Below are 25,347 nucleotides of genomic sequence, written 5' to 3'. Positions count from 1 at the left end.
AGATTACTTTTTTCAAGTAACTAGTAAAGTAACACATTACTTTTAAATTTACAGCAAAATATCTGAGTTACTTTTTCAAATAAGTAACGCAAGTTACTTTGTTTTCCCATTTATTGACTGACAGCTCTCCTGTCCCCATGTTGAGAAAAATCACTAGTGCAGAAGCATTGTGTGCAAACATGATGGTTATTCTAGACTAGTTCTTGACTAAATGTGAGCATACATTTACTCATTTACTACTCATGAGTCCTATTCATCTGTATTCTAGAATGGCAGCACAGGTGACAGGTTTGTTTTTTGAGCTGCGCCCTCTACTGTACAGGCTTGAATTTGCATTTCCTTCAGCCTGAGGCTTATTCATTTCACTTTTGGTGTGAAAGGGTCTTTACATTTGCTAAAAAATAGAACTTTTTTGTTGTTATAAAAACAAACAAACAAACAGCCAGGCCCAGATGAGAAAAAGTAATGCAAAAGTAACAACGCATTACCTTCCATAAAAACGCAATTAGTTACTTTTTTAGGGGGTGAAACAATATTAATGCTTTACTTTTAAAAGTAACATTTTCATTAATTGAAATAAAGCTGACATAAAATAAAATCTAAATATTAGATGAAAAACTTGAAAAAAATTAGAAATATTGGGCAAATAACTGAAAAAAGTTTAAGTTGAAGTACTAAAGTTACATAAAGATAAATAGAAATATTAAAGTGGACCTATTATACTTTTTTACATGTTCAACTATCTTTAGTGTGTAATGTTGCTGTTTGAGCATGAAAAAGGTCTGAAGTTACAAAGCACAAAGTTATTCTGAAGGGAGTTATTCTCTATATCAGTAAAGCACTGTTTCTGAACTCCCTGAAATGCCTTGACTGTAGTCTTGAGTTTTCTCTAGGGAACATACATTTCACTATATTCATCATTTAAATTCCCGCCCAGGTAATATGCAAAAAAAGGGGGCGAGTTGTGGTTGAGTTGCCTTAGTAGTGTGTTGAAACTCATGGTTATGGTAAGAAGCGTGACATTTCCGAAACACACTCGAAGCGGTTAAACAATCACAACACATTGATCCAGCTTACCAATCAGAGCACATTGTACTTTCCAGAAGAAGGGGCTTTATTTAGACAGGAACTAAACAGATTGTTACTGACAGACTGGGAGGAGAGGTGCTGCAATAATGTAAAATTTGTAAAAAGATTAGAAAAGATAGATTTAGTTGACTAAAACTAGACAAACTAAAACAATTCAGATGACTAAAATATGACTTTTTAGTCATAAGACTATGACTAAAACTACATCAGAATTTGCTGTCAAAATGAACACTGCTTTGATCATAAAACTAAGCATTTAAATATCTTACTAAGACATATTATTGGGAGATATAGGGTGACAACTGATATTTATATGATTTTATGTAAGTAGTCTGATATACTGTTAAAGAGATCACATTGATTTACATTATAATCTTTCATCTTACTTTTTGGTCATACTGTATAAATACAGTCCCAAAATTGCACCAATTGCATTTATTTTGCTCAGTTTGGGCATCTGTTTTTTTTCCTCCTCAAGTGTATAATCTCCATATTCTACTATATCATACAATATGAGCCATAAAAGCTGATGTATCGATTATGATACTCAACAAAACTAAATTTAAGAGACAAGTATACACAGAGCTATAAAAATGTTCTCATTCTCTCTCAGGGTCATGTGGTGTTTGATGCCCAGGGTTCCAGAATGGCATGGACCCTCATTGAACAACTGCAAGGTGAGCAAACTAAAAGTAATTTTATGACTTATTTTCCCCTGAAAACTGTAAGGTACAGATATAATAAAAGGTAATTTTAGAGTGAGTGTGGACAGCAGATGTAGTCCGTATGCATGGTTGCTTTTGCTCAATTTTAAAATGATGAACGACTCTGCGATCAGTGTTCTCGCTCCATTTGGAGAGTAGCACAGGTGTCAGGTAAAACACAGTTTTTCCTGGGTTCAAACACTCCAGAGCTGTAATCATTTTGCCAAAGCCAGAGAACTGACGCATGAATTAGGTTTTTTTTAGCTCAGTATCTTTTTTTTCTCATCTCTCATGCACTCTCAAAAATTATTGAAGAGAAAAAAATTACATGTGCATGAAAACTTAATACAATTCACTGAATGTTTCAGTAGACATGGTGGTTCAGAAGAAGCCATTCTCGTATCCAAGCTAAATTTGATTTATATATATATATATATATATATAAACATTATTTTTTGTCAGTTTTTACAGTTAAGATCAATCATTTTGGGACTTAGCTTTGGTCTTGGACAACAGCGTCAATGCCATTATGGGTGTAATTGTCACCCATGATTTGGCCTGTGAAAGTGTTCAATGATGCTGTGAACTTTGATATAGTAAGTAGTACTCAGCTGTTAATGTGATCTTAACATGGCACCACTCTTTAAAACTTTTCTAGGTCACTTTTATGACCAGAGAATTCTTAATCTCATATATAATTTTTAACATATTTTTTCAAAAGAGCCATGGATTTATTTAGGTGTAAAACTTTTCAAAGAGTATAAATGCATATTTATTTCACCCTGAACAAAAGTTAGAATTCAAGAAGAAGCGAGATGAAGTCATCTTTGTAGAAAATACCTGCTTCAGTGTACTTCAGTGGCAGAAGTCACTTGTTGTAGGTGTTTTAGGTGTATCTGTGTCTTACATTAACAATGGTTGCTTTATATTCCATGCAGAGCCTTTGACTGTGTGATTTTTTTCTTGTACATTCTGTTTCAAGTCTCCTCACCACTTAATATGACTTTTCCAATCGATAGCTCAACATTTCTTCTTTTTTGAGACTGTTTTTGTGGTTTTGCTTGAGGGTTTTGAGTCATTTTATTGCAAAGTCTGTTTTGTACATGTCTACATTTCGACTTCAGCTTTTTGACAGATGGTCTCACATGGTCTAGTCCTCTGGTACAATGTGGGATTCATGGTTTACCCTGTGATGCCAAGCTGACAGGCCCTGAGGCAGAAAGTAACCCAAAACCAAAAAAGCTTCCACCAGCACACTTTACAGTTGCTGTGAGGGTCTTTTTATCAAAGCAGTCAAAGCAATTTTTGGTTTTCTCATGTCTGGCCAAACAGCTCTACCTTTGTCTCATCTGTCTAGAGCATATTGTTCCATTAGGGTCTGATTCATAACTGTTTGTAGGCATGTATTAAAAATTAAACACTAAAACTGCTAATTTGCATAAGTAATCAGAATCTTTCTTATGATACTGGAATTGAGTTCCTGAGGAAACTGCTTTCAGACAGGCTTTGAAGGCACCATAACATCATGTCTAAGGATCTAGAGTTGTTCTCATTCCTTTTGACACGAAGGTATTCATTACTTCAATGAGCTCATTGTTTCTGCCTTAAATTAATACATTGTTTAAATGAATACATTGTTAGCTAACTGCGTGATTTGTACATTTGTGCATTTTGATATGTACATTTCTGAAATTACATAACTTGGACAAAGTCACCTCTGATAACAGATTACTCTAAATTGTACTGTTGACATGCATTTTCTGTAAATATATATGTATTGTGAAAAGCGCTATACAAATAAGGCCCCGTTTACACTATGCATTACGCATAACTTTTGCTACGGTTACACCTGTCGTTTACACTACTCCATTGTTTTCGACCCTCGAAAACGGAGACTTTCGAAAACGTTGCAGAGCCAGTTTTAGTTTGGAAACACCGGGGTTGCGTTTCGGTGTAAACGGACAAAAATGGAGACTTTCGAAACCGATGGCGTGGCTGCCCACGTTCACTCTGCGTATCCTTGACGACCGTGTAAACAATAACATGGAGACTGAACTGCAATATTTGCTGGCTTTGTTGTCAGTTTTAGCAGCCATTGTGCAGTTAAACTATTCATTTTTTTAATACTGCAGCTGCCTATATGCGCAAAAGGCAACTGTTTACACTTGTACGCACATACCCAGTGTGCATGAACGGTCATGTGACATGCATTTTTGGTCATGTAGTGTAGATGGAGATTGTTTCTGAAACGCTGTGGAAACGGCAGTGTAGACGAGGACTGTTTTCGTTTTAAAACGCACTAGTGTAAATGGGGCTTAAATGTGCATTTAATTGAAGGCCCCTCCCTTTTCCAACACAATATTCGAAGGCCCCTATGTAATATAATTTCCTCTTAACATTTAACTATAATTATTATACACATATATACTATCCATAGACTGTTCCAGGTCTGAAAAATGCCAAAGCACAGTACACTTAATGAACACTAAACCCACACATCTCTAATACAGCTTCGGATCAGTATTTGAGGCTAAGCGTACCCCATCATTCATCACATTCAGGAACTGATTTTGCAACATGTCTAGGAAAACCTTCCAGTGTAAGTTAAATTAATAGATTAAGATATATTAATAAGATATTACACACAACATGTTAGTAAAACGTAAAGTGTTGGAAATTTTATTGGTGCAGAGATGAATTTTTGTATTTTGTGATATGTTTGCAACTGCTTTTTATCACTTAATTTGATGTAACACAAATAAGTTGTATTTGTTACATAGGGACTGAACAGACATTAAAGTTTATTTTAAAGTGCATTGAAAATCAAAATGTTTAAATAAAGCTCTTGGATTGTACTATGTTACGCACCCCTGAGTGGGCCCCGGCCCCCAGTTTTGAACTTCTGATCTAGAACAAATTTAAGTGAGTTTTAAACATAAACAAGAAAATATTTAATCTCTAAAATGCTTATTTCTGATTAGAAATTGAGTCATATGGTGATAAAATGGGCATTTATAAATAATTTTACTCCTTAAGATGACATTTTTATTCTTTCCATCAACTGCCAAACCTCATGCGCAGAATTGTGGGATATTAAAGAAGGAATACATCTATTCTGCCTTCAAAAGCCAACCAGATGAAAGCATCTTAGTAGACGGGATGTTACGCAAAAATTGGATTCGGATGTGCCTGGCTGGCTGCTTACCTCCATGTAGGCAGCATTTTTCAGCCTGCAATTTACCACAATCCTGTGTGTGCAGGGCTGATGGTATAGTTTAAAGAAGTAAATTCATTTATAAATGGCCACATATGATTTTCTACTGAGACACAAGCACTGTAGTCATTAAATGGCATTATGGTGCCTGTATGAAACCTCAAACCAATTTCCTTAGGAGGTGCCCTCATGCGTGAAATGCTGCATGTGACTGACTGTTCACCAAGCTGACTATGGACATTGACTATATGAAGTCCCAGGGTTCACAGTGCATGACAGAGCACAGTCTGCACCGGGTTCAAATATCTCTCCATAAACCTCTGATATAGAGTTGTGTCGATGTATAAATGTGGATTCCAGTGTGAAAAATTGATGGTATTAAAGGTTCACAGGAGCACAGTGACCTCCATTATTGCTAAATAAAAAGTGGTTTGAAGCTACTACAACTCTTCATGAATATGGCAGTTTGGCCAGATTGGTCATTTGGCCTATTCTGGCAAAGGTCAGACAGGTTAACAAGAATCCAAGGCCTCACTCACAGATATTTAGAGCTTCTTTGAAGAGATCAGTGTTGTGGGATTGGAAGTCTAACAAGGCACGTACTGTAATAATGACTGGTCAATTTCAATACCGTCTTTTGGAAAGAAACGTTTATACAAGCAGCATCTGGAATACCAATGGAAGCCACATATTCCATACAGCCGTATTTCCAGACTTAAGTATTCCATTTGAACTTCACACACAATTCCCGATGTAGTGACAGGGGCATCTCTCCTTTCATTTGCTTGTTAACCTCTTCGAATGACAAGCGTATTGTGACTGCAACCTCAGCTCTCGCACGCAGATTGGATCCTTTTCTCTCTCCTGTCGTTTGTTTTTGGTCTTTGTATTGGCGTCATTTCAGAAGCTGTCTTTTTGATCAGTGTGCCTGTGTTCCCCTGTTCAATCTGTCACATCTCTTTGTGCCTCTGCCGGTGCCCAGATCCTACGTCAATCCCTCTTTGTTTGACACAATAAAAAATAGAACTACATTTTAGCGTTTTCTGAGGAAAATATGAGTGGTTGCCCCTCTAGAACTTGCTGCCACTCTTCTACATTGTTCTAGGTTGCTCCCATTATAGTGCAACTGCTAAAGTGTTGCTGTGCAATTGCTAGGGTGTTCTGTGTGGTTTCTAAGCTGTTCCTTCCTGGACCAAATCAAAAAACCTCACCAAAATGTGACTGAAGCTTGCCCATGCAAAACTTACCTCCACAATGCTAAATTGATGTTGGGAGTTGCCAGGGCGTTGTTGTGCTCTTGCTAAATTGTTGCTAGGTGTTTTTTAGGGCATTGCTAGGTTGTTGTTTACTGGTCTAAGTCAAAAGAGTCCACCAAAATTGTGAGTGATGCTTACCTATGAAAAAGTTACCTCCACAGTGACGGGTTACTGTAGGAAGTTGCTTGGGTGTTGTTGTGCTGTTGCTAAGGTGTTGCTAGGGCCTTTCTGGGTGGTTATTTTCTGTCCCAAAATTAAAAAAAAAACACCATAACCCATCAAAAGCCACCTCTAAAATGTTAGTGTGGGTGGTTGCCAGAGAATTGTTATGCTGCCACTAAGATGTTGCAAGGTGGTTGCTAGGGCATTGCTAGGTAGTTATTTACTGTCTACACTCCCCCCCCCCCCCCCCCCAAAAAAAAAAAAAAAAATCCCACCTAAATGTGAGTGATACTTGCCCATGTAAAGGTTTCCTAGGCAATGCTAATGTAGGTAGTTACCAGGGTGTTGTTGTGCTGTTTATAGGTGGTTGCTAGGGCATTGTTAGGTAGTTATTTACCGTCCCAAAATCAATAGAGTCTACTAAAATGTGAATGATGCTTGCCCATGCAGAAATAGGTGTTGCTAGACAGTTGCTAAGACATTGCCAAGCCAATGCGAAAGCTACCTCCACAATACTATGCTAATGTGGGTGTTTGCCAGATTGTTGTTGTGTTGTTGCTATAGTGTCCTAGATGTTCAAATTATGCAATGATAATGTTGAAGTTTGCCTTTGCAAGCACCACTAAATGTGGTTAAAAAGGACCATTAAAAAGGAGCTTGTTGCCTTTATCATGAGTTTAGCATCAGGCTTATTAGTGTTGAGTCCTTAACTGGATGAAATTGGTTTCAGAATGAAGAGATCTACAGGCAGAGACCAAAGCAAGCTAAGAGGATACTATCTTAACTGTGGAAAGTTTTTTCAGCATTCCTTCTCATGCCTGTATCGTACAGTGCTTCCAGAGCCTTTCTTTCTTCCTCTGTCTCCTTTCCCTCTTTTTCAAGTCTCCCCGGGGGAAGCCCAAGCTGCCTGGAGTAATTACGCTTAATGATCACCTGATAATTATAATAGTTCTCACTTAAGCTAATTTCTTGTTGTGTTTGGGGGTGGAGGCCCTCAGAGCCCTGCACAGATCTTTGTTGCCCGCCAGTGCGCGTTTGAGAAGGAGAGAAAATGCATGAAAGAAAATGGAGAAATGGAGCAAGAGGGAGAGAACGTAATAGAAGATAAATTCCTCTGTCTTACGGTTCTCACTCAAGCACTGCTGATACGGTGGTACACAATTACAGCGCTCTCTATAAAGCTGATTTTAGGGGAGAGCGACCCTGTTGTGCATTCTCATTTAAAGCTCAGCTGATACGCCTGGTGGAAAATAAGGATTGATGATAGATCTGTTTTCAGTCTGTTTGTCTAATCCATGTGTTGTTTGGTCTCTAAAGGCTGCCCAAAATCTGATCCAGCCTCACAGTATTGATTTACAGCAATGTGTAGTGACATTTCTCTGTCCTTTGTTCCTCCCTCTCAGACTTTAATTTTATCTGTTTTCCCCTCCTTCCTTTCATCTCTTAAAGCCAATGTGAAATCAGATTTTTCCCTGTTTACTATTGTATTACATATTCCTGTTTTTTGTGAATATTTCACTATATATTACCTTTTCCACATCTGAATGGTTTCCTTTTTTTGTTTAAACTCACCAGTGTAGACTAGCTAATGTTAATCAACAGCCAAAGAACTATTTTAGACTATTGTTGTAGTCAACCTAATTTATTATTAACGTAATAAAAGGTACAGCAATATTTGTAGATAACAATCGATTAAAGGAGCGTATATGTGTATATGTTTAAGTGTTGAATATGATGTGTATGTTGAAACATATGTTGACCCTCAGCCTCCTCAGAACAAATTCTTTTTTCAGATCCGCATCATTTAAAAACAAAAAACAAAACAAAAAAACACAAATTATTTTCATATTGTAATGTTCCATTAACAGTTTCTGAACATCAGAATTTTTCATGAGTGTAAACTATAACAAGCACTACAACATTGTGGCCAAGTAAATAATATTTTAGCTCAGCTGTGAATTTACACTTTGAATTTGAAATAATTAAAGCTGCAGTCTATAACATTTTTTGGTTAAAAATTATCCGTGTATAATGTAGGTTGTAATAATGTGTTATAATTTGGGTGGTACTGGTAGGTTTCCACAGGAAATTTGAGCATAGCGCCGTTCGTCTTTGCATCATTATAAGAACAAGTCCCAGCTAGTAGGCTATATCATTTGAGGATGCTGCAGGTGACGGATCATTTATAGCTTTTTCTCACAGCAGCTGGAATAATTCAACTTATCATTTTGATGGCGGATTGTGTGGTATGACAAATTAACTTTAGAGATTAGACTGTATAGAAATTGGAAATCTACAGGTAACGCTAATACACAATAAATACACATAGTCACGCAATGCTGATGTTATTAACATTAACAATTTGAGAACAAAGTATAACAATAATAATAATTTGCATGGTTTGACGTGATCCGAGCTAAGCGATCGTTAGATTTAATCACCATTGGTAGCGTGGTATTTATTGTAATGCTTTTTTTTCTCAGTTGGTCAGAACAATAGTGGCAGATTTGTTACTTGTTCAGATGACATTTTCCATTGAAAATTCTTATTTTGGTCATACTTCCAAGACTACAATCTGTGATTCCAAAGTACAGTATCCACACCGATGTGGTGACTGACAGCAAACATTAGATGCATCCGCGCTGAGGAGCGTAAAGATGATAATTCCGCAAATAACTGCAATTACAGGTTTCAAACAGAGATTGTGACAAAGAGGCGAAACTTACGGACTGTAGCTTTAAAGAGAAACAATAAAAAAAGACATTAAATAGACAGCTTTCTTTTGAGTTATACTTTTGGGTCTTCATGCAACAACAAAAATTCAGTATGACTAGTCTGATTCACAAACAAATGATTCATGACTAAAAAGTTGGTTCTTTGTCAACAGTGAAAAATACTCACAAATCAGATGTAAACAAATGACTTATTGTTGTGAATTGGACTCCACTGGTCAAAGAAGTTCTAAAAATCTGACTCAAACACCAATCCACAAGTTTGACTCAAAATGAAGAGAACAGTGAAGCCCTATTTACACTGACAGCATGGTCATGGTGAATGTTTAATTTTCATTTACTCACCCTCATGTCGTTCCAAACCCATATGATCTTCGGAATACAAATGAAGATATTTTTAATATTCTCTCATCATTGTTAATCCACTGAAAGTCCACACAATCAAAATTTTCAAGCTTCAAAAAGTTCATAAAGAGCATGTAAAAGTAATCCATATGAATCCAAGTCTTCTGCAGCGATATGGTGGCTTTGTATAATGAACAGATTTGATTAGTCTTTTATTCAGATATGAACATTAATCAACACACATACATGTGTGCTCTGTGCTCTTTACATATGTGCTGATCAATGTGAATAAAAGGCTAAATTAAATCTGTTTATGATATAAAGAAATTGTGCCTCTTCAGAAGACTTGGAATAAACCACTCAATTCATATGGATTACAATTATTTAACTCCTAAGCAACATAAGTAAAATGTTGTTCATATTTACATGATGTTTTCAAAAGCTGAAATAAACCATTTTCTTAAGTGCATGTTAACGGGGTCAACCTGCACTCCCACTGGTAGTCACCACTTCGCATCTCTGCTCATTTGCATAAAAACTTTCCAATGCAATAAACATTTTTTCTCCTTAAATATCCTATTTCAAAAACATGCCACATTATAGAGGAAAAATGTTTTACGAATGCCATTTGATGTTGACTTTAAACTGTTTCTCAATTGCACTCTCTCACTTTCTCTCGGCAGGAGGAAGCTACAAAAAGATTGGATACTATGATATGACCAAAGGCAATCTCTCTTGGTATGGGAATGACAGGTGGATAGGTGAGTACACATTTGTCTCTCTCATCTCCCATATATGCTCTTGTTTATCACTGTCTGAAGCACTCTTCTCTGTTTTAAACCTCCTCTCACACAATCACTCACATTATTACTCTCACCATTCTTCTGCATCTCTCCAAGTGTCACAGCCGCACATTCTAGGCCCCGCCCCCAAAACGACAAGAACCGTGAACGACAGACTGCTATGGGACATTAATCAATCAGTCAGTCAAATTCTGTTTAGCATTCTGTCCGTGAGGGCAGCAGCACTGCGGAAGCTCTGCATGGCTCTACAAAAAAAAAAAAGACAAATGAATGCCATTAGAAAACCGCCAGGAGTTAATTCCAATCATAAATTGAGCAAGCGCACTGATAAAAATTGCGTGCAATATAGAATGAGTGATGGTTTCATTTAATCTTTTTAATTGTATTTGATGACCAGTTCACGCTCAGTGTTGCTGATGGTGCACTGAGAAGATGCCAACTGACAGCTGAAAACAACACAAATCAGAAGCAGTCCAGGCTGTTCCCCAGCTGCCTCAAAGCACATGCTAACCTTGACTGGACGAGTACGAATCATCCAATCAGCACAGGCGACATCGTGTGCCTCAGCTGATTGTCTTTGCCTGTTATTTAAATCCTCATGGGCTCTGCACGGAGCATTTGGTTTTGAAAAGCATCCTTGAGCTTTGTGATAGCGGCCTGGGTTTGTTGGTTTATAATATTGGCGGTACGATGCCACATCACTGTGCTCATTATATGACCATTTCTATGCCTAGACATTTCCCTAGATGTGCTCTCTGTGGGCTTACTCTGTTTTAAACTTGCTTATTAGCTTATTAAAAACTCACTGAAGCAGAGAGCACCATGGCAACTGTAGCACGTAGGTATTGCGAAATGCGCTAATTGCGATTTTCACAAGCCGTATCGGGGGCCTTATGATGGAACCTGTTTTTCATTTATTTACCCAGCTTGCAACTGGGAATAGTGCCCACAGCATTGTCGTACACCCCAGGTGGCTCACACAGTCTGGCACCTTTAACTTCTGCATTAGTTGTCGATGATAGATCTCTTTTGAGGTCAACGCTTTAACAGCAACCCTTGACCGTGCCAGACTGGGAGCCTGCCGGCGAGGTGAAAGGTCATCCTGCCTCTTTGATCGTGACTAGCTGAACAGGAATGCAAGATCATCAAAGTTAGAAGGGTTCAGTAAATGGCGACAGTTGACCCTCGAGGCGGTGCTGTGCCATCTGGAAATGTACGCCCAACTTTTCACCTTGCCGCCATGGTCACTGGCGCTCCCGGACAGTGTATTCCAGGGAGACGGCAGCGGTGTAGAGCTAAAAATAATCAGTGCTGTGATGTGCTGAAATAAAGGCCTCTTGAAGGAGAGGGTGACTTTGCTCCAGATTGGATGCCACGTGTTGACCGATCGCTTGCGATTTTCTCGCTCTCTATCTACATCTCTCAGCCGTACGCTCTGCAAAGTGAAGGTTACATCCCTTCATCTCCCAGCTGAATGGGATCGGTTGAATCTTTAGGTTCAATTGTTTCTTGCTGTTACCCATCCACTTCACTGGCCTCGCTCATTCTCTCTCGCTCTCCCCGGTCGCCCCTGACAACCACTGCATCTGCGCCTTGTTCTCTCATCGCTGTAGCAACCATTATGGGTCTTGGTCGTCATGGCAACATACTGTCCCGATTCTACCATCAAGGACAGGGAGAGGTATTAAACAGCATGAGCTCTCTAGCCCGCTGAATACATACGTACTCACACATTTACAGCCATTTACATTCGTCACACACATTCGTTGTTGACCTAAATTGCTTTAGAGGCATTTAAAAGAAATCATGCTTTGTTAACGTTGTTAATTCCTGGTGCATGATTTATCAGTCCATGAAAAAAAATTTGATTTGAATAATCTTGAACCACTTCTAATATGACTTCCCTTTTCACCAAGCCCTTTTGTATTTCAGCCCCAAACCTTCTTTTGCAATCTAATCAATTCCAATTGAGTTTTACTCTGAAATATGCCACTTTATGGTTGTAAATGGGTTGCCAGCCCCTTTCCATGTACAGTCGACACCCAATTGACTGTTAATATCTATGAATTGTGTTATCCAATCAAAACAATGAGCTGCAAGTAAATGCGTTCACTCAGCTCCACAAGGATTGCAGCATCACACAGATCGCAAGTTAATTTTAACTCCATAGCAACACTGCAACGTTAACATTCTGACCTGAAACACCATAGCAACCACTTTCTATTTCCACAAACCACTTAAACTCATGTGTCGTGCCATATCACATCCTGGGTCTATCTCTTAAGATTGTTCCAGCATCAGTGCTGCTCCACGCTGTTTCCCAGCATCCCAGAATCCGTCTGTTGGCCATCTTCTCCCCCGAGCGGTCGTGTTCAGTTGGATCTCCCACTCTCCTTTAATCAATATCAGGGAGATACACGAGGGAGATGGCCTTACGTGAACCTCTAATTAAGACTGACAGCCGCTGCGCTTATCAGATGCTCTGGCGAGGGGTTCCGGTGGGGCCGCATGGGCAATACGAGTCCTGTCGAGCTTGAGGACCTGGGCTTCGTAAAAAAACCATCAGCTCTAGAGATAGATGTAACAAGCTGTGTGGTCCCCAGCCAATTTGTCACTCACAAAAGAATGTGACGCTATACGTCTTGTGTGCAGCCCACCCGTTGTAGGAAGATGACCACAAATGCACCCTGTCGTCTTTTGTTGTTGCTAAATGGCCTGCCGATTACCCATCTGGAGGCAGTGAAACAGTCTGTGATGGTATCGCTTCACAGAGACCAGAGGGGGAGAAGCTTTAGTCAAATGGCAGTGAGGTGAAATTCGATAGCTATCGCTCTCTCTGCAGACTTCAATTCAGCCAGTTTATCATAAGAGAGAGAGAGAGAGAAATAGAGGCTGAGAGGGAGGTAAAGTGACTCATAACTGGCTCAGAGAACAACAGTTCAGAGATGCTCTCCTTTTCTTTCTCTTGCTCAGTTGTTTCGTTATTAAATATACATGATCATTACATAAATTGCTTAACCATTTTAGTATACTTTTATACACAGAAAAAATGTTAAGGAATTAACTTTCAAACAACTTTCACTTAGAAATTGCTAGTAAGTATAGAAAATAATAACAAACAGCAAGTAAAACATTGAATTAAACATGACATTTAGGAGTAGAAAGACAAAATCTACTCCAGTAATCTTTGTTTTATTTACAAGTTCAAAAATACTTTTTTAGGGTAGTATTTATTCATATTTTGACTTCTTTTATATTTTCAGTTTTAGTCATTTTAATGTACTTTTGTCATTTTTATTAGTTTAATGTTTATATTTAGCTTTAATATATTTTTAAATCAGTTTTTTTAGTACTTCAACTTCAATTTATTTTATTTTATTTAATATTTATATTTTATTTTATTGCAGCTTTATTTCAGTTAACGAAAATGTTTTTAATAGTTTTAGCTTTAGTTAACAATAATAACATTGGCCTAAAAGATGAGTAGTTCATATACATGCAAATGTGAATATGTATAACAATATTTTTAATTTTCTAACTGTGATGCTACTAGCTACATGCAGGTCATGGTGCTGATGTGGGAAATGGAGGTTTGAGTCTGACCTGCGTTGTGCTCCAGTCCCCTTCCCTCTAACTCATTCCCTAATAATTTCTTGTCCTTTCTCTACTGGATCTGTTTAATACGGGCAAAAATCCTTATGTTATTCATGAAAGTGTTGAAAGTTATTTTTAGTATAATATAAAATAATATACCACTAAAAAGCCTCATTTTTTTTCCTCCAGGCTCTGGCCCACCTGCTGATCAGACGGTGGTGATTCAGAAGTTCAGATATTTGTCACAAAAACTCTTCGTCTCAGTTTCTGTTTTCGCTGGCTTGGGCATTTTAATGGGGATCGTTTGTCTCACCTTTAACATTTACAACAGCAACGTCAGGTATGTTTAGCCGTATGCTCCTCATGCTTACAGGCGTGTGTGCATTTATATTGCATACCCACATGTGAGTTCAGTGCAGAGGACAGCATGCTGCATGCATACAATTATCTGGGTCACATTCACACATTTATGCATGTGTGTTAAAACAGGCTGATGCATTATGAATAGCAATAGCATTACACACATATACAGATATATTTGGACTAATGTGTGTTTCACTGAACCAAATGTGTGTAATGTGTGTCTTTTTATCTTATTGACACTTAAACTTTCAACTAGATTTTCTCAACAGACAGCTTAAGCTAATACCCTGAACTCTTACAAATCTTGTCGTGCATGTGGGTAAATGTGTGAGTGCGTCAATGAATCTGCATGTTTCTTTGTGTGATGATAAGACACAGGAGTCTAAGTACTATTCCTCTGTGAGAGATTAACTGAATTAGCTGAATGCGAGTTCACTACACTAGCAAAAATTACCAGAAAGTACCGTGGTATTATTCGAAGTATCTTATTCAAACACCATATTATATCAAATATTATAGTACATGAATATGGCAATCATTCTAGACTATATATATATATATATATATATATATATATATATCACAATGCCACACATAGAAGAAAAGGTTCTGTACAGAACCTTTTAGGGGTTCCCATCATGAGGTCATTTCATGTATTCAGTTTTAATGAATTCATTTTGTTTTAATTAATTTTTTGTTTTGGTTACATTTTATGAATTAAACAGCTCTTAATCACGTACTAAATCACTAGAAAAAACTTAAATAACCTGACTGTTAAACATGACATTATTATGCAATCATTTAAGGCATTTCTCCTAGACTAGAGTGATGGCACTACCACACTACTTGTGTATTTGGAAATATCTGTTCCATGTATGAACCTGTTGTTTTAACATACACGTCTTTGCAAACATCTGCATTTTGCAGATTCAGCAATATGTATGTCCATATGTTAAAGGTACATTCAAAACTCCCAGCCTTACCTGAATAACATGACGGCAGTCGGCTGTATGATGGCTCTGGCTGCTGTTTTTCCACTGGGAATCGATGGACTGCATGTACGGAACTCTCAGTTTCCTGTGGTCTGTCAGGTAAGGGCTCAGGCATTCTGGCTAATGCCGTTTTGTGATTTATATTGATGTTATTTGTAATAGTAGTGATTGAGTTTATAAAACCTCCTCAGACACTTTTCTTCAGAAAGGCTTTAAAGAGGTGGGTTTTTTTTCTCCCCTGAGGCCCACTAATAATGTTAGTCAGGGTTTCTTGCATCAAAAAATATAAATTATTTAGTTTTTCATAACCATTTTTCACCCTCTCTCAGACCCTTAAGTATTAAACACACTTGTTTTGCCGCCTTGCTTTCAGGCATCTATATATATGCCCTCTTCGGTTACATTTACTTACAGGTCGCAGGCTTGCCGTCAGGTCCAATTTATTTTGCACTGCCCCTTCCTTCAGTAACAGCATCTTAGCAAAGCCTGACACCGTGTCTACACTGGACACGACCGTTAGAAGCTAGAAGCTGTCTACACTGTACGAACAAAGCGACCGTTGCAAATCCATTTGTCCTTCCTATGAGAAGTATCTTGAGTGTTTGGAGTACGTCATAAATAGAACGAGGCATCGGTATACCGTTGGGGATTTGTCATGTCGTGCTGCGGTGCATCCAGTGTAGACAACATGACTGATTATAATGGCTTGCATTGTCTTTTGTTGCGTCGCATCACTCTGCTCGCGTCCGGTCTAGACACGGTGTAAGATCAGAATGAGTTGTTTTTGCAGCTTAATTTTAATAAATGTACTTTTTGGACAGGGAAGGAAGTTTGAGATCTGAAAGTTACAGTATGATTACATTTAGGGATACATGTTAAATATCAGAACAAAATCGGTTATCAGCTATTATAGATATTAAATATTCGTTGTTTTTATTTATCAGTATTGATCGATATTGGATATCTAACTGTGCTTGCTCATTTCTCCTATTTTTACATTTAATTGGCCTTTGCTGTCATATAACACTCATTTAAAGTTAATCATTAAAAACGCTACTATTTTAATAGCATTGTTAAATATAATATTTAGCAAATCTCAAAAATAATTTGTTGTACATTATAGTGCTGTGATGCCTAAATTCACCTTTTTTAATTGCCTTTTTTACTATTAATTTATTTTGATAAAAAAGTATAAAATTTTAATATTGGTCATTTATCGGCCATAACATTAGAATAATGATAAGCTTATCGATACTGGCCAGAATTTGAATATTGGTACATCCTTATAAATCCATCCATATACTGTCTTTTAAAATATAAAGCTGAAATATTGGCTAAATTGCTTTTGTTTTTTCATTATTATTATTATTGTTTTTCTAGTTCCGCTTGTGGCTGCTTGGACTTGGCTTCAGTTTAGCCTATGGAAGTATGTTCACGAAGATCTGGTGGGTTCACACTGTGTTCACAAAGAAGGATGAGAAGAAAGACAAGAGAAAGGTGAGAACACAACCAAGGTTATTATTGTCATATTTGGTTTTGGGTTTTGAATCAGGTTTTCTTGTCTTTTATTTTGTTATTGTCATAGCTATGTTCCTAGTTTTGTCATGTTCCTGGTGTCATGTGATTCCCCTGTTCCTCAAGGGATCTTGTCATCATTGTGTTTATTGCTTTCATGTGCGTCTTATGTCATTAGTCCTTGCGTATTTAGAGCCCTCATGTTCTCATTGTCTCGGGTCTAGCTTTGTTCTATGTTACTCGCTGTTGGTGAGTTTCTGTTTATGGTTCATGTCCAAGTCTGTTCTAGTTAAGTTCAAGTCAAGTCATCGCTTGATTCTGCTTACTCTGTCACCATTTTTAAATACAACTGCACTTGGGTTCACTTCAACTCGCCTTCAGTGGACTATACTTTACAATTAGTTAAAACTAAAGCCTTAAATTATTTTTGAAATAAAATAAATGTTAACTGAAATATAATATATATAAAAAACTGAAATTTTATTTTCTGTCATTAATTACTCACGCTCATGTCGTTCCACACCCGTAAGACCTTCGTTCATCTTCGGAACACAAATTAAGATATTTTTGATAAAATCCAATGGCTCAGTGAGGCCCGCCTTGACAGCAAGTTAATTTACACTTTCAAATGCCCAGAAAGCTACTAAAGACGTATTTAAAACAGTGCATGTGACTACAGTGGTTCAACCTTAATGTTATGAAGCGACGAGAATACCTTTTGTGTGCCAAAAAAACTAAATAACGACTTTATTTAACAATATCTAGTGATGGCCAATTTCAAAACACTGCTTCATGAAGCTTTGAAGCTTTACGAATCTTTTGTTTCGAATCAATAGTTCGGAGTGCATATCAAACTGCCAAAGTCACGTGATTTCAATAAACGAGGCTTTGTTACTTCATAAGTGTTTCGAAATTTTAATGGTTCACGTGACTTTGGCAGTTTGATACGCGCTCCAAACCACTGATACGAAACAAAAGATTCATAAAGCTTCAAAGCTTCACGAAGCAGTGTTTTGAAATCAGCCATCACTAGATATTGTTGAATAAAGTCATTATTTTGTTTTTTTGGCACACAAAAAGTAGCAAGTACTCAATGCAGGCCTCACTGAGCCATCGGATTTAATCAAAAATATCTTAATTTGTGTTCCAAAGATGAACGAAGGTCTTACGGGTGTGGAATGACATGAGAGTGAGTAATTAATGACAGAATTTTCATTTTTGGGTGAATTAAACCTCTAATTATTCTAAAATAACACTGGTGTGAGGTTAATTTGAGGCATTTCAAGACAAACTATCTGGTCTTTTAAAGCCTCATAAGAATTTACTCTGCTGACTTGTCGTGTCAAGGTCGTCCAGTACACTGCCGGAATGGTCAATATATCATAGTGGAATTATTATCCTTTAAAAAAAGTATATATCTCGTTCCTCTTTCTGTTATCATCTTTAGATCTCCATCTCACTTCCGCTGCCTTTCTGGCTTGGCCACTGTCTCTCTCTGTCTGATCTCATAGAGATGGGTCCCCCGTTGTCCTTGAGCATCCTTAAACAGCACATTTATCATAGAGCCCAGCTCGATGAGCCCTCCTTAAAGCCCCATGAACCAGCAGTCACTCCATCACCACAGACTCTCTCATGCTGCACAAAATCACTTTTAATGTTGGATTTTTTTGTAACACGATAAGGTCTCATTTGTTAGTTACTATCTAACATGAACTAACAATAAGCAATATATTTTTGCAGCATTTATTAGTCTTAGTTAATGTTAGTTAATGCATATACAATTGTTTATTGTTCATGTTGGTTCACAGAGTCCATTAATGTTAACAGATACAACTTTTAACTTTAAAAATGTATTAGTAAATGTTGAAATTAACAGTAACTAAGATTAATAAATGCTGTGGAAGCATTTATCATTGTTGGGTAATGTTACCTGATTTACATTTATAATGTTAATAATATTTTATATTTTACTGTATTTTTGAATACAGAATGGTAGTGTAGTTTGAATGGTAGTGTATCCGTCACGTCTGATCTGTGTTTGTGTTTTGCTTCAGTTGGACTAGTTTTGTCACTGTTCTCAGTTCGGTTTCCTGCGTTTTATTTGTTCATGCTCTTCTGTTTCCATGGTTTATGATTTGCCCTTATGTATTCCACCTGTGTATTGTTAATTATCTTGTTTAGTCCCAGTGTGTCCCAGTATATTTACAGTCCTATTTTTGGTTCAGTCTTTGTCTGATCTCGTCTCTACATTGTGGCTGTTCTGTTCATCATGTTTTTGTTTTCTGTTATCCTGATAGTGTTATTTTGTGTTTGTTTACTTCTTTAACTTCTTTAAAAATCTTCTTAACATCTTAATTTGTTTTTTCAAGTAAATGAATCACATTTAGATATATTTACTGGAAAGGAAGACAAAAATACTAATTAAGGGGACATTTACATGACATGATTTGTGAAAACAGTGACGTCATGCAGGTTCAGTCTGTAGGCGCGTAGTGTTTCTTTACTAAGTGACCTTGCCAACTACTGGCCTGGCAACATAATACAGCGTTTTTTAATTGTTTTTGCAGATCTGTGTGAACAGGGATCATTTTGACAATGTTTTTGTCTGTACGTGAAAAACGCGAAGGAAAAACTTTTCCGTTTTTAGTACATCGTTGTCGTGTAAATGTACCCTACGAAAATTATATTTTTTAGTGCAGACCTCATATCCACAATCACACACACATAGCCAAAAATAACCATAATAACTAAAAGCAGAGTCAAAGAAGGAGATAAAGACTGAGGAGAAAGGTATTTTCAGGATAAGTACATAATGCCTATTATTGAGTATTCATAAGCGTCCATCTAGTGGTGGAGAGGAGCTTGTCATGCTCCCTGTGGAGAGCTCTCTTTCTCTCCCTCTCTGCTTCTACAAAAAGAAAGGATTTAAAAATTGAGAAACGATCTATGATGTGCAGTGGGGCATCGAATTGATGGCTTTGTCATTTTCAAATGTGCTTTTTGACTGGTGCGTCACTATTGAGGATTTTTTTTTTTTTTTTTTAAGTTAAAAACAAACACAAACCGAGCATCAGTAAGTTTGTTTGAAGTGGATTCTTCAAAGTCATTGTCAGGGATACAAAAGGGAAATATCAGAATAAAGAATAGTTTCAGCATTTATTAAAAACCATAAGACAGAAAGAAAGATTTGGGACAAAGATTCTATTTTAAGCAAAGAGAAACTCGTGAACTGGTATTTTATTGTATGAATTGTCATGAAAAAGTCACTTACACAAAACAATACATACTTTAAGTTTTTAATTTCATGCAAGACAAAGGAATTTTCTGGATTCAACAAAAGTACCTCAGATGATATGAGAAATAATGACAAAAACAAAACAGAAAACAATTTAGACAATGGAAGCCTATGAGGAAACAGTCTATTTTGAAAGTATAAACACGAGACTAATTATACACTACCATTCGATTTATATATATATATATATATATATATATAAATTAATACTTTTATTCAGCAAGGACACATTAAATTGATCAAAAATGAGAGTAAAGGCATTTATAATGTTACAAAACATTTACAGTATATTTCAAATAAATGTTGTTCTTTTTAACTTTCTATTCATCAAGGAATCCTGAAAAAAAATGTTCAAAAAATTGTTAAAAAACACCATTTCCACAAAAAATGTTAAGCAGTTTTTAATGTTGACAATAATCATAAAATGTTTCTTGAGCATCAAATCAGCATATTAGAATGACACTGAAGACTGGAGTAATACAGTACTGCCATCACAAGAATAAATTACATTTTAAAATATATTAAAATAGAAAACAGTTATTTAAAATTGTAGTAATTTTTCACAATATTACTGTATTTTTGGTCAAATAAATGTAGCCTTGGTGAGCTTAAAGAGTTAGTTCACCCAAAAATAAAAATTATCCCATTATGTACTCTCCCTCAAGCCATCCTAGGTGTATATGACTTTCCACTTTCAGTCAAACACAATCGGAGTTATATTAAAAATATTCTGGCTTTTCCAAGCTTTATAAAGGGAGTGAATAGGAACTGAGATTTTGAAGGCAAAAAAAGCATAGAAGAGCCAAAATATTTTTAATATAATTCTCACTGTGTTTGACTGAAAGAAGAAAGTCATATACACCTACAGTAGGATGGCTTGAGGGTGAATAAATTATGGGATAATTTTCCTTTTTGGATGAACTAACCCTTTAAGAGTCTTATTTTAAAAACATTTTTAAAATCTTTCTGACCCCAAACTTTTGAACAGTAGTGTATGTGTTAAGAACTGACTAATGTGATTGATAACTAATCTTGTCTCTGCAAAAGTATATTCAGTATTTCAATTTCTGTTATGACCATGTTGCTCATAACCAAAAATGTCCAAGCAGTAAACCCCGTAACTTTCCTGTGATATGTGTAAGGACACCAAAAAGGAAAACCAGAAGTTCATACATGTAGAAAACGATTTCCACTAATTAAAGGATGATCAAGGCATCTTTAGAGCTTAGTATAAGCACTGGAATGTCCCATAGACCATTTCAAGTACATTCCTACTCCTATTACAAACAAAAGGCATGAGTCAAAGTTCTCTGGAAATCAGTAGCAGGCCAAATATAGAACTTAACTTGTTTTGAACCCAGGAAATTCCTTGAGTCAATTGTCTGGCTATGTGCGAGTTCTTTCATCCTCGCCATTGTGAAGGTGTGTTTGAGGTTTATGAGCTCTCACAAGCGAGGATAAACAATAGGAGTCACAGAGAACATATATGCTTTTTATGTTGCTCTTTAAATAAATGCTTTTTATGTTTAATTGCTCACAAACACCATCCTCGCTACAAAAAAAGAACGAGTATTGATTTTGTTGCAGTGTTATGGTCTCAACCGAAATCCATTAAAGACACTTTCCTTACTTAAACCATAAAGAGCAGCCACCGTGTGGCGGATTGAATTGGCATTCTGATAATGGGCCATTGTTTTCCCTTCAAGCTCTCTGCACTTACGCTCCTTATGATGTCATGAATCACCACAGAAGCTGTTTCTTTCATTGTCCTGGATGGAAAGTTGATTGGTGGTCTTTTTATATCCCAGCAGCACCTGGAGCCTTGGAAGCTCTATGCCACTGTGGGGGTCCTGCTGGTTATCGACATCCTGTCCCTTATGATTTGGCAGATTGTGGATCCCTTGCACATCACAGTGGAGGTACGGCAGCACTCCGTCCCATCAGTTTTTCATCAGGGACTGTGTTCTTACGAATATGACACAGTTGGATTTATTGTTTTGCCACAAGGTGCATATGAACAAAATATTGAATTACCTACTGTTCTGTTTCTCTTTCTATCTGAGCAGAAGTTCACTAAAGAAGCACCTAAAGGGGACGTGGATCAGTTGATTGAGCCTCTGCTGCAGCACTGCAGTTCAGAGAAGATGAACACTTGGCTTGGTAAGATTCGTTCTGGGTTCAACTGAATCTTTTCGCACTGCAACCAATTGTGGTTTGTTTTTGTAAGATGGAAAAGCCTGCAGTTACATTTCATACATTTTATCAGTTCATACATTCCCTGACTTTACCGTGCAGTATTTAAGTGTAAAAACCTGCATTTTATTCACCAACCACTCTTAATCCAGTTTAAACCGGCACTATCTCTGCTGGCTTAGGACTGTGGCAGGCATATTTAAATGAAGTCATTGTTGTGGAAAGCAGGAGGTAAACAGAATTTTCTTCGAAAGACATGTTTGTGTATATTTTCTAGTGATCATGCTGGCAGTGATTCATGAAATGATTATTAAATGATATGTTATAACTACTAGTATATATCCAGATGCTCAGTGTAGTCAAGCACACTTTAGACTTTTTAAAGAGCCAATTGAAGTGTCTTGATCACACTGGAGAAGTGATGCAGTATATTTTCAGTAATGTATGAAGATTCCTTGAAGAAAAAGAAGTGTGTTTAATTGTCTTGAATGTGCACTTGTAGTATACTTCAAATATTTCAAAGTAAATTTTTAAGTAAGTACTGTAAATAAGTATATTTAAAAAAAAAAAAAAAAAAAAACTACTTTCAGATAGTAAAATATTGGCTACTTAAGTGCACTTAACAAGAGTAAACATGGCTGTTTCTTAACACACTTAAGTACACTTACAAAGTGCACTTTGTAATAATGTCAAATTAAAAGTTTTACTTTAAACTACATATTAAACCAAAAAATCTTTTGTCATGCTTTAAAGTACACTTTTTTTGATATGTTGAGTTAATTTTAATTAATAATTTTAACTGTAGTGTGTTATCCAATATTATATATAAGTTAGTATATTTTAAATCTACTAAATTGCAACATCTTTATTACAAATGTGTAATTACAAAAACTTAAATGCATTATATACAAGTTTTAATAGAAATGACATCAAAGTGTATTATAGACTATTTTTAAAAGTATGCTAAAGTGTACTTATTTTTCACAAGAGTCCCCGATGACCTACTGCTTAGAACCGACCCACAAGATGGGGAATTACAGCGTGCAAATTGTGGTCAGCGTTATTTTATGGCTATGTTTGTGTCATGATTTGCATAATTCCTATAAAGAATCAGATATTAAAACAACGCAGATAGTGCATGCAAATAAAGGACGTTAACAGTATCCACAATGTGTCTCTTCTCTTGTTCATCATGGCATCTCATCTATGGTGTTGGGCTCAAAAAAATAGTTGCTGCTTGTGTGAAAAAAGCCTATGAGCCTGTGTCTGTGTGAAAGTGATTTAATGAAGGAACCCCGGTGGTTTTGACCTTCAGCCTCTGTCCTCGGGTGTTTCCTTCTTGTAAGTATTTAAGTAATTAAACAAATTAATTGCTACCTTTATGAGACAAATTGAACTGGCCTTGCTCTTCCAGTTATGGTCATTAAAATGAGCCTTCAGTATGTTCTTCAGGCAGAGTCCTTGAGAAATGAGCACAGCTGCCCGTAAACAGGCCTGTCATAATACTTTCTGTTATTACAGTTTCTCCAAGTAAACCATTCGTAGGTTGACTTCAGGAGCATTTGGTCCAAGGACGCATGGAAGGCAGTTTCCTTTCACAACATCTGGATGAGAAAATAACTGAATTGCACAGAACCAAACCTAAAGTTCTCATTGAGATCAAAGCTGTAAATAAAACAAATATTAATAGAGTAAGATTTACAAAATACTATTTCAATTTTTCTGCTTTAAATTTTAACATTTGATTCAACGTGTTACTTGCCATTTCTTTGTCATTATTTGTGAAATTTACTAGCAAGTTTTGGACTTTTTGGACTTTTTTTGGTTAAAAATTAATATTCAGTGTTCAAAACTGTTTCCTTACCTTAGCCCGATTCACAAAGGTAAGCTTGTAATAATGTTTTTAATTTGAGTGGTACTGGTAGGTTTCAGCGGGAAATACGAGTTTGCCTTTGCGTTATTACGTCACATCTGTATACATAAAGGAGGAGTCCTCACAGCAGCTGGAATAATTAAACTACTGATTTTGATGGTGGATTGTAATCCAGAAAGGTCCAAACGACAATCATAAGTGACAACTGGAGATTCAGCCGTAGTCAAAAGCAAAAAAATTCGGACGCTAATACACACTAAATACACAGTCACGCAATGCTGATGTTGTTAACATTAACCATTTTAAAACAAAGTATAACAATAATAATAATTTGCAAGGTTTGATGTGATCCGAACTAAGCAATCATTAGATTTAATCACCATTGGCAACGCAATTTATTGTAATGCTTTTTTCTCAGTTGGTCAGAACAAAAATGGCAGACATGTTACTTAATTGTTCAGATGACATTTTCTGGTGAAAATTCTTATTTTGGTCATACTTCCAAGACTTAGAATCTGTGATTCCAAAGTACAGTATCCACACCGGTGCAGTGACTGACAGCAAACATTAGATTCATCCGCACTGAGGAGCCGTGCCAATGCACAACCCACATAAAGATGATAACTCCACAAATAACTGCAGTTGTGGGTTTCAAACATTGATGGCGACAAAGAAGCAAAACTTACGGACTGCAGCTTTAAAAGTAAATCCTACACCAATTTTTGTGGGATGTGAGGGATGACTGGCTAGATACAGGCAAAAGTCATGAAAGCAGGCAGCGCCTGTGACTGACTGATTACCCTGTCAGCATGATAATGTCCACCTATCATGTTTGCATCGGCCTGAATGCATCAAACTGGTGGAAATGGATGGACTAATTACATAGTAAACAGCTCACCCTCTCAGATAGCCCCATTTTGGTCACATCCAAATCCAAATGAACTTGAAATGATTATATGAGAGTGAGCAGGTTTTTAGCAAGCACTCAGTTAAATTAAATCTGCACCCCCTGTCTGCGACCTTCATTACATCGCCAGTGGATTTAATGGTCAGAGAAGAAGGTGACTATAAATAATAGACAAGCAACAGCCAGTAGTAACAAACAAAAGATAAATTTAATATGCTTGGCGATGTTGTAGATATTTTTTAAAGCACTCTAAAAATGTTTAAAAATTCATTAACTTGATGAAACTTTGATTTGGCTTGATTTAATAAAT

The 25,347-nt window shown here is 36.7% G+C and overlaps 1 protein-coding gene across 3 annotated transcripts in view; it reads left to right on the top strand.

Annotated features, from left to right (window-relative positions):
* Nucleotides 1-25,347, top strand: part of gabbr1b (gamma-aminobutyric acid (GABA) B receptor, 1b) — a 123,242-nt gene that overhangs the window by 86,417 nt on the left and 11,478 nt on the right. For 2 of the 3 annotated variants that reach the window (XM_051871685.1, XM_051871688.1), the window contains exons 14-20: nucleotides 1,703-1,766; nucleotides 10,186-10,263; nucleotides 14,089-14,239; nucleotides 15,221-15,353; nucleotides 16,635-16,751; nucleotides 21,873-21,983; nucleotides 22,131-22,224. In XM_051871685.1, the coding sequence (XP_051727645.1) occupies nucleotides 1,703-1,766; nucleotides 10,186-10,263; nucleotides 14,089-14,239; nucleotides 15,221-15,353; nucleotides 16,635-16,751; nucleotides 21,873-21,983; nucleotides 22,131-22,224 (748 nt within the window). The remainder of the gene's footprint in view (nucleotides 1-1,702; nucleotides 1,767-10,185; nucleotides 10,264-14,088; nucleotides 14,240-15,220; nucleotides 15,354-16,634; nucleotides 16,752-21,872; nucleotides 21,984-22,130; nucleotides 22,225-25,347) is intronic. The other variant, XM_051871686.1, reaches the window with a different exon arrangement.

The sequence above is a fragment of the Ctenopharyngodon idella genome, chromosome 19, assembly GCF_019924925.1.
Source record: "Ctenopharyngodon idella isolate HZGC_01 chromosome 19, HZGC01, whole genome shotgun sequence".
NCBI lineage: Eukaryota > Metazoa > Chordata > Actinopteri > Cypriniformes > Xenocyprididae > Ctenopharyngodon > Ctenopharyngodon idella.
This window is presented reverse-complemented; position numbering and strand designations above follow the sequence as displayed.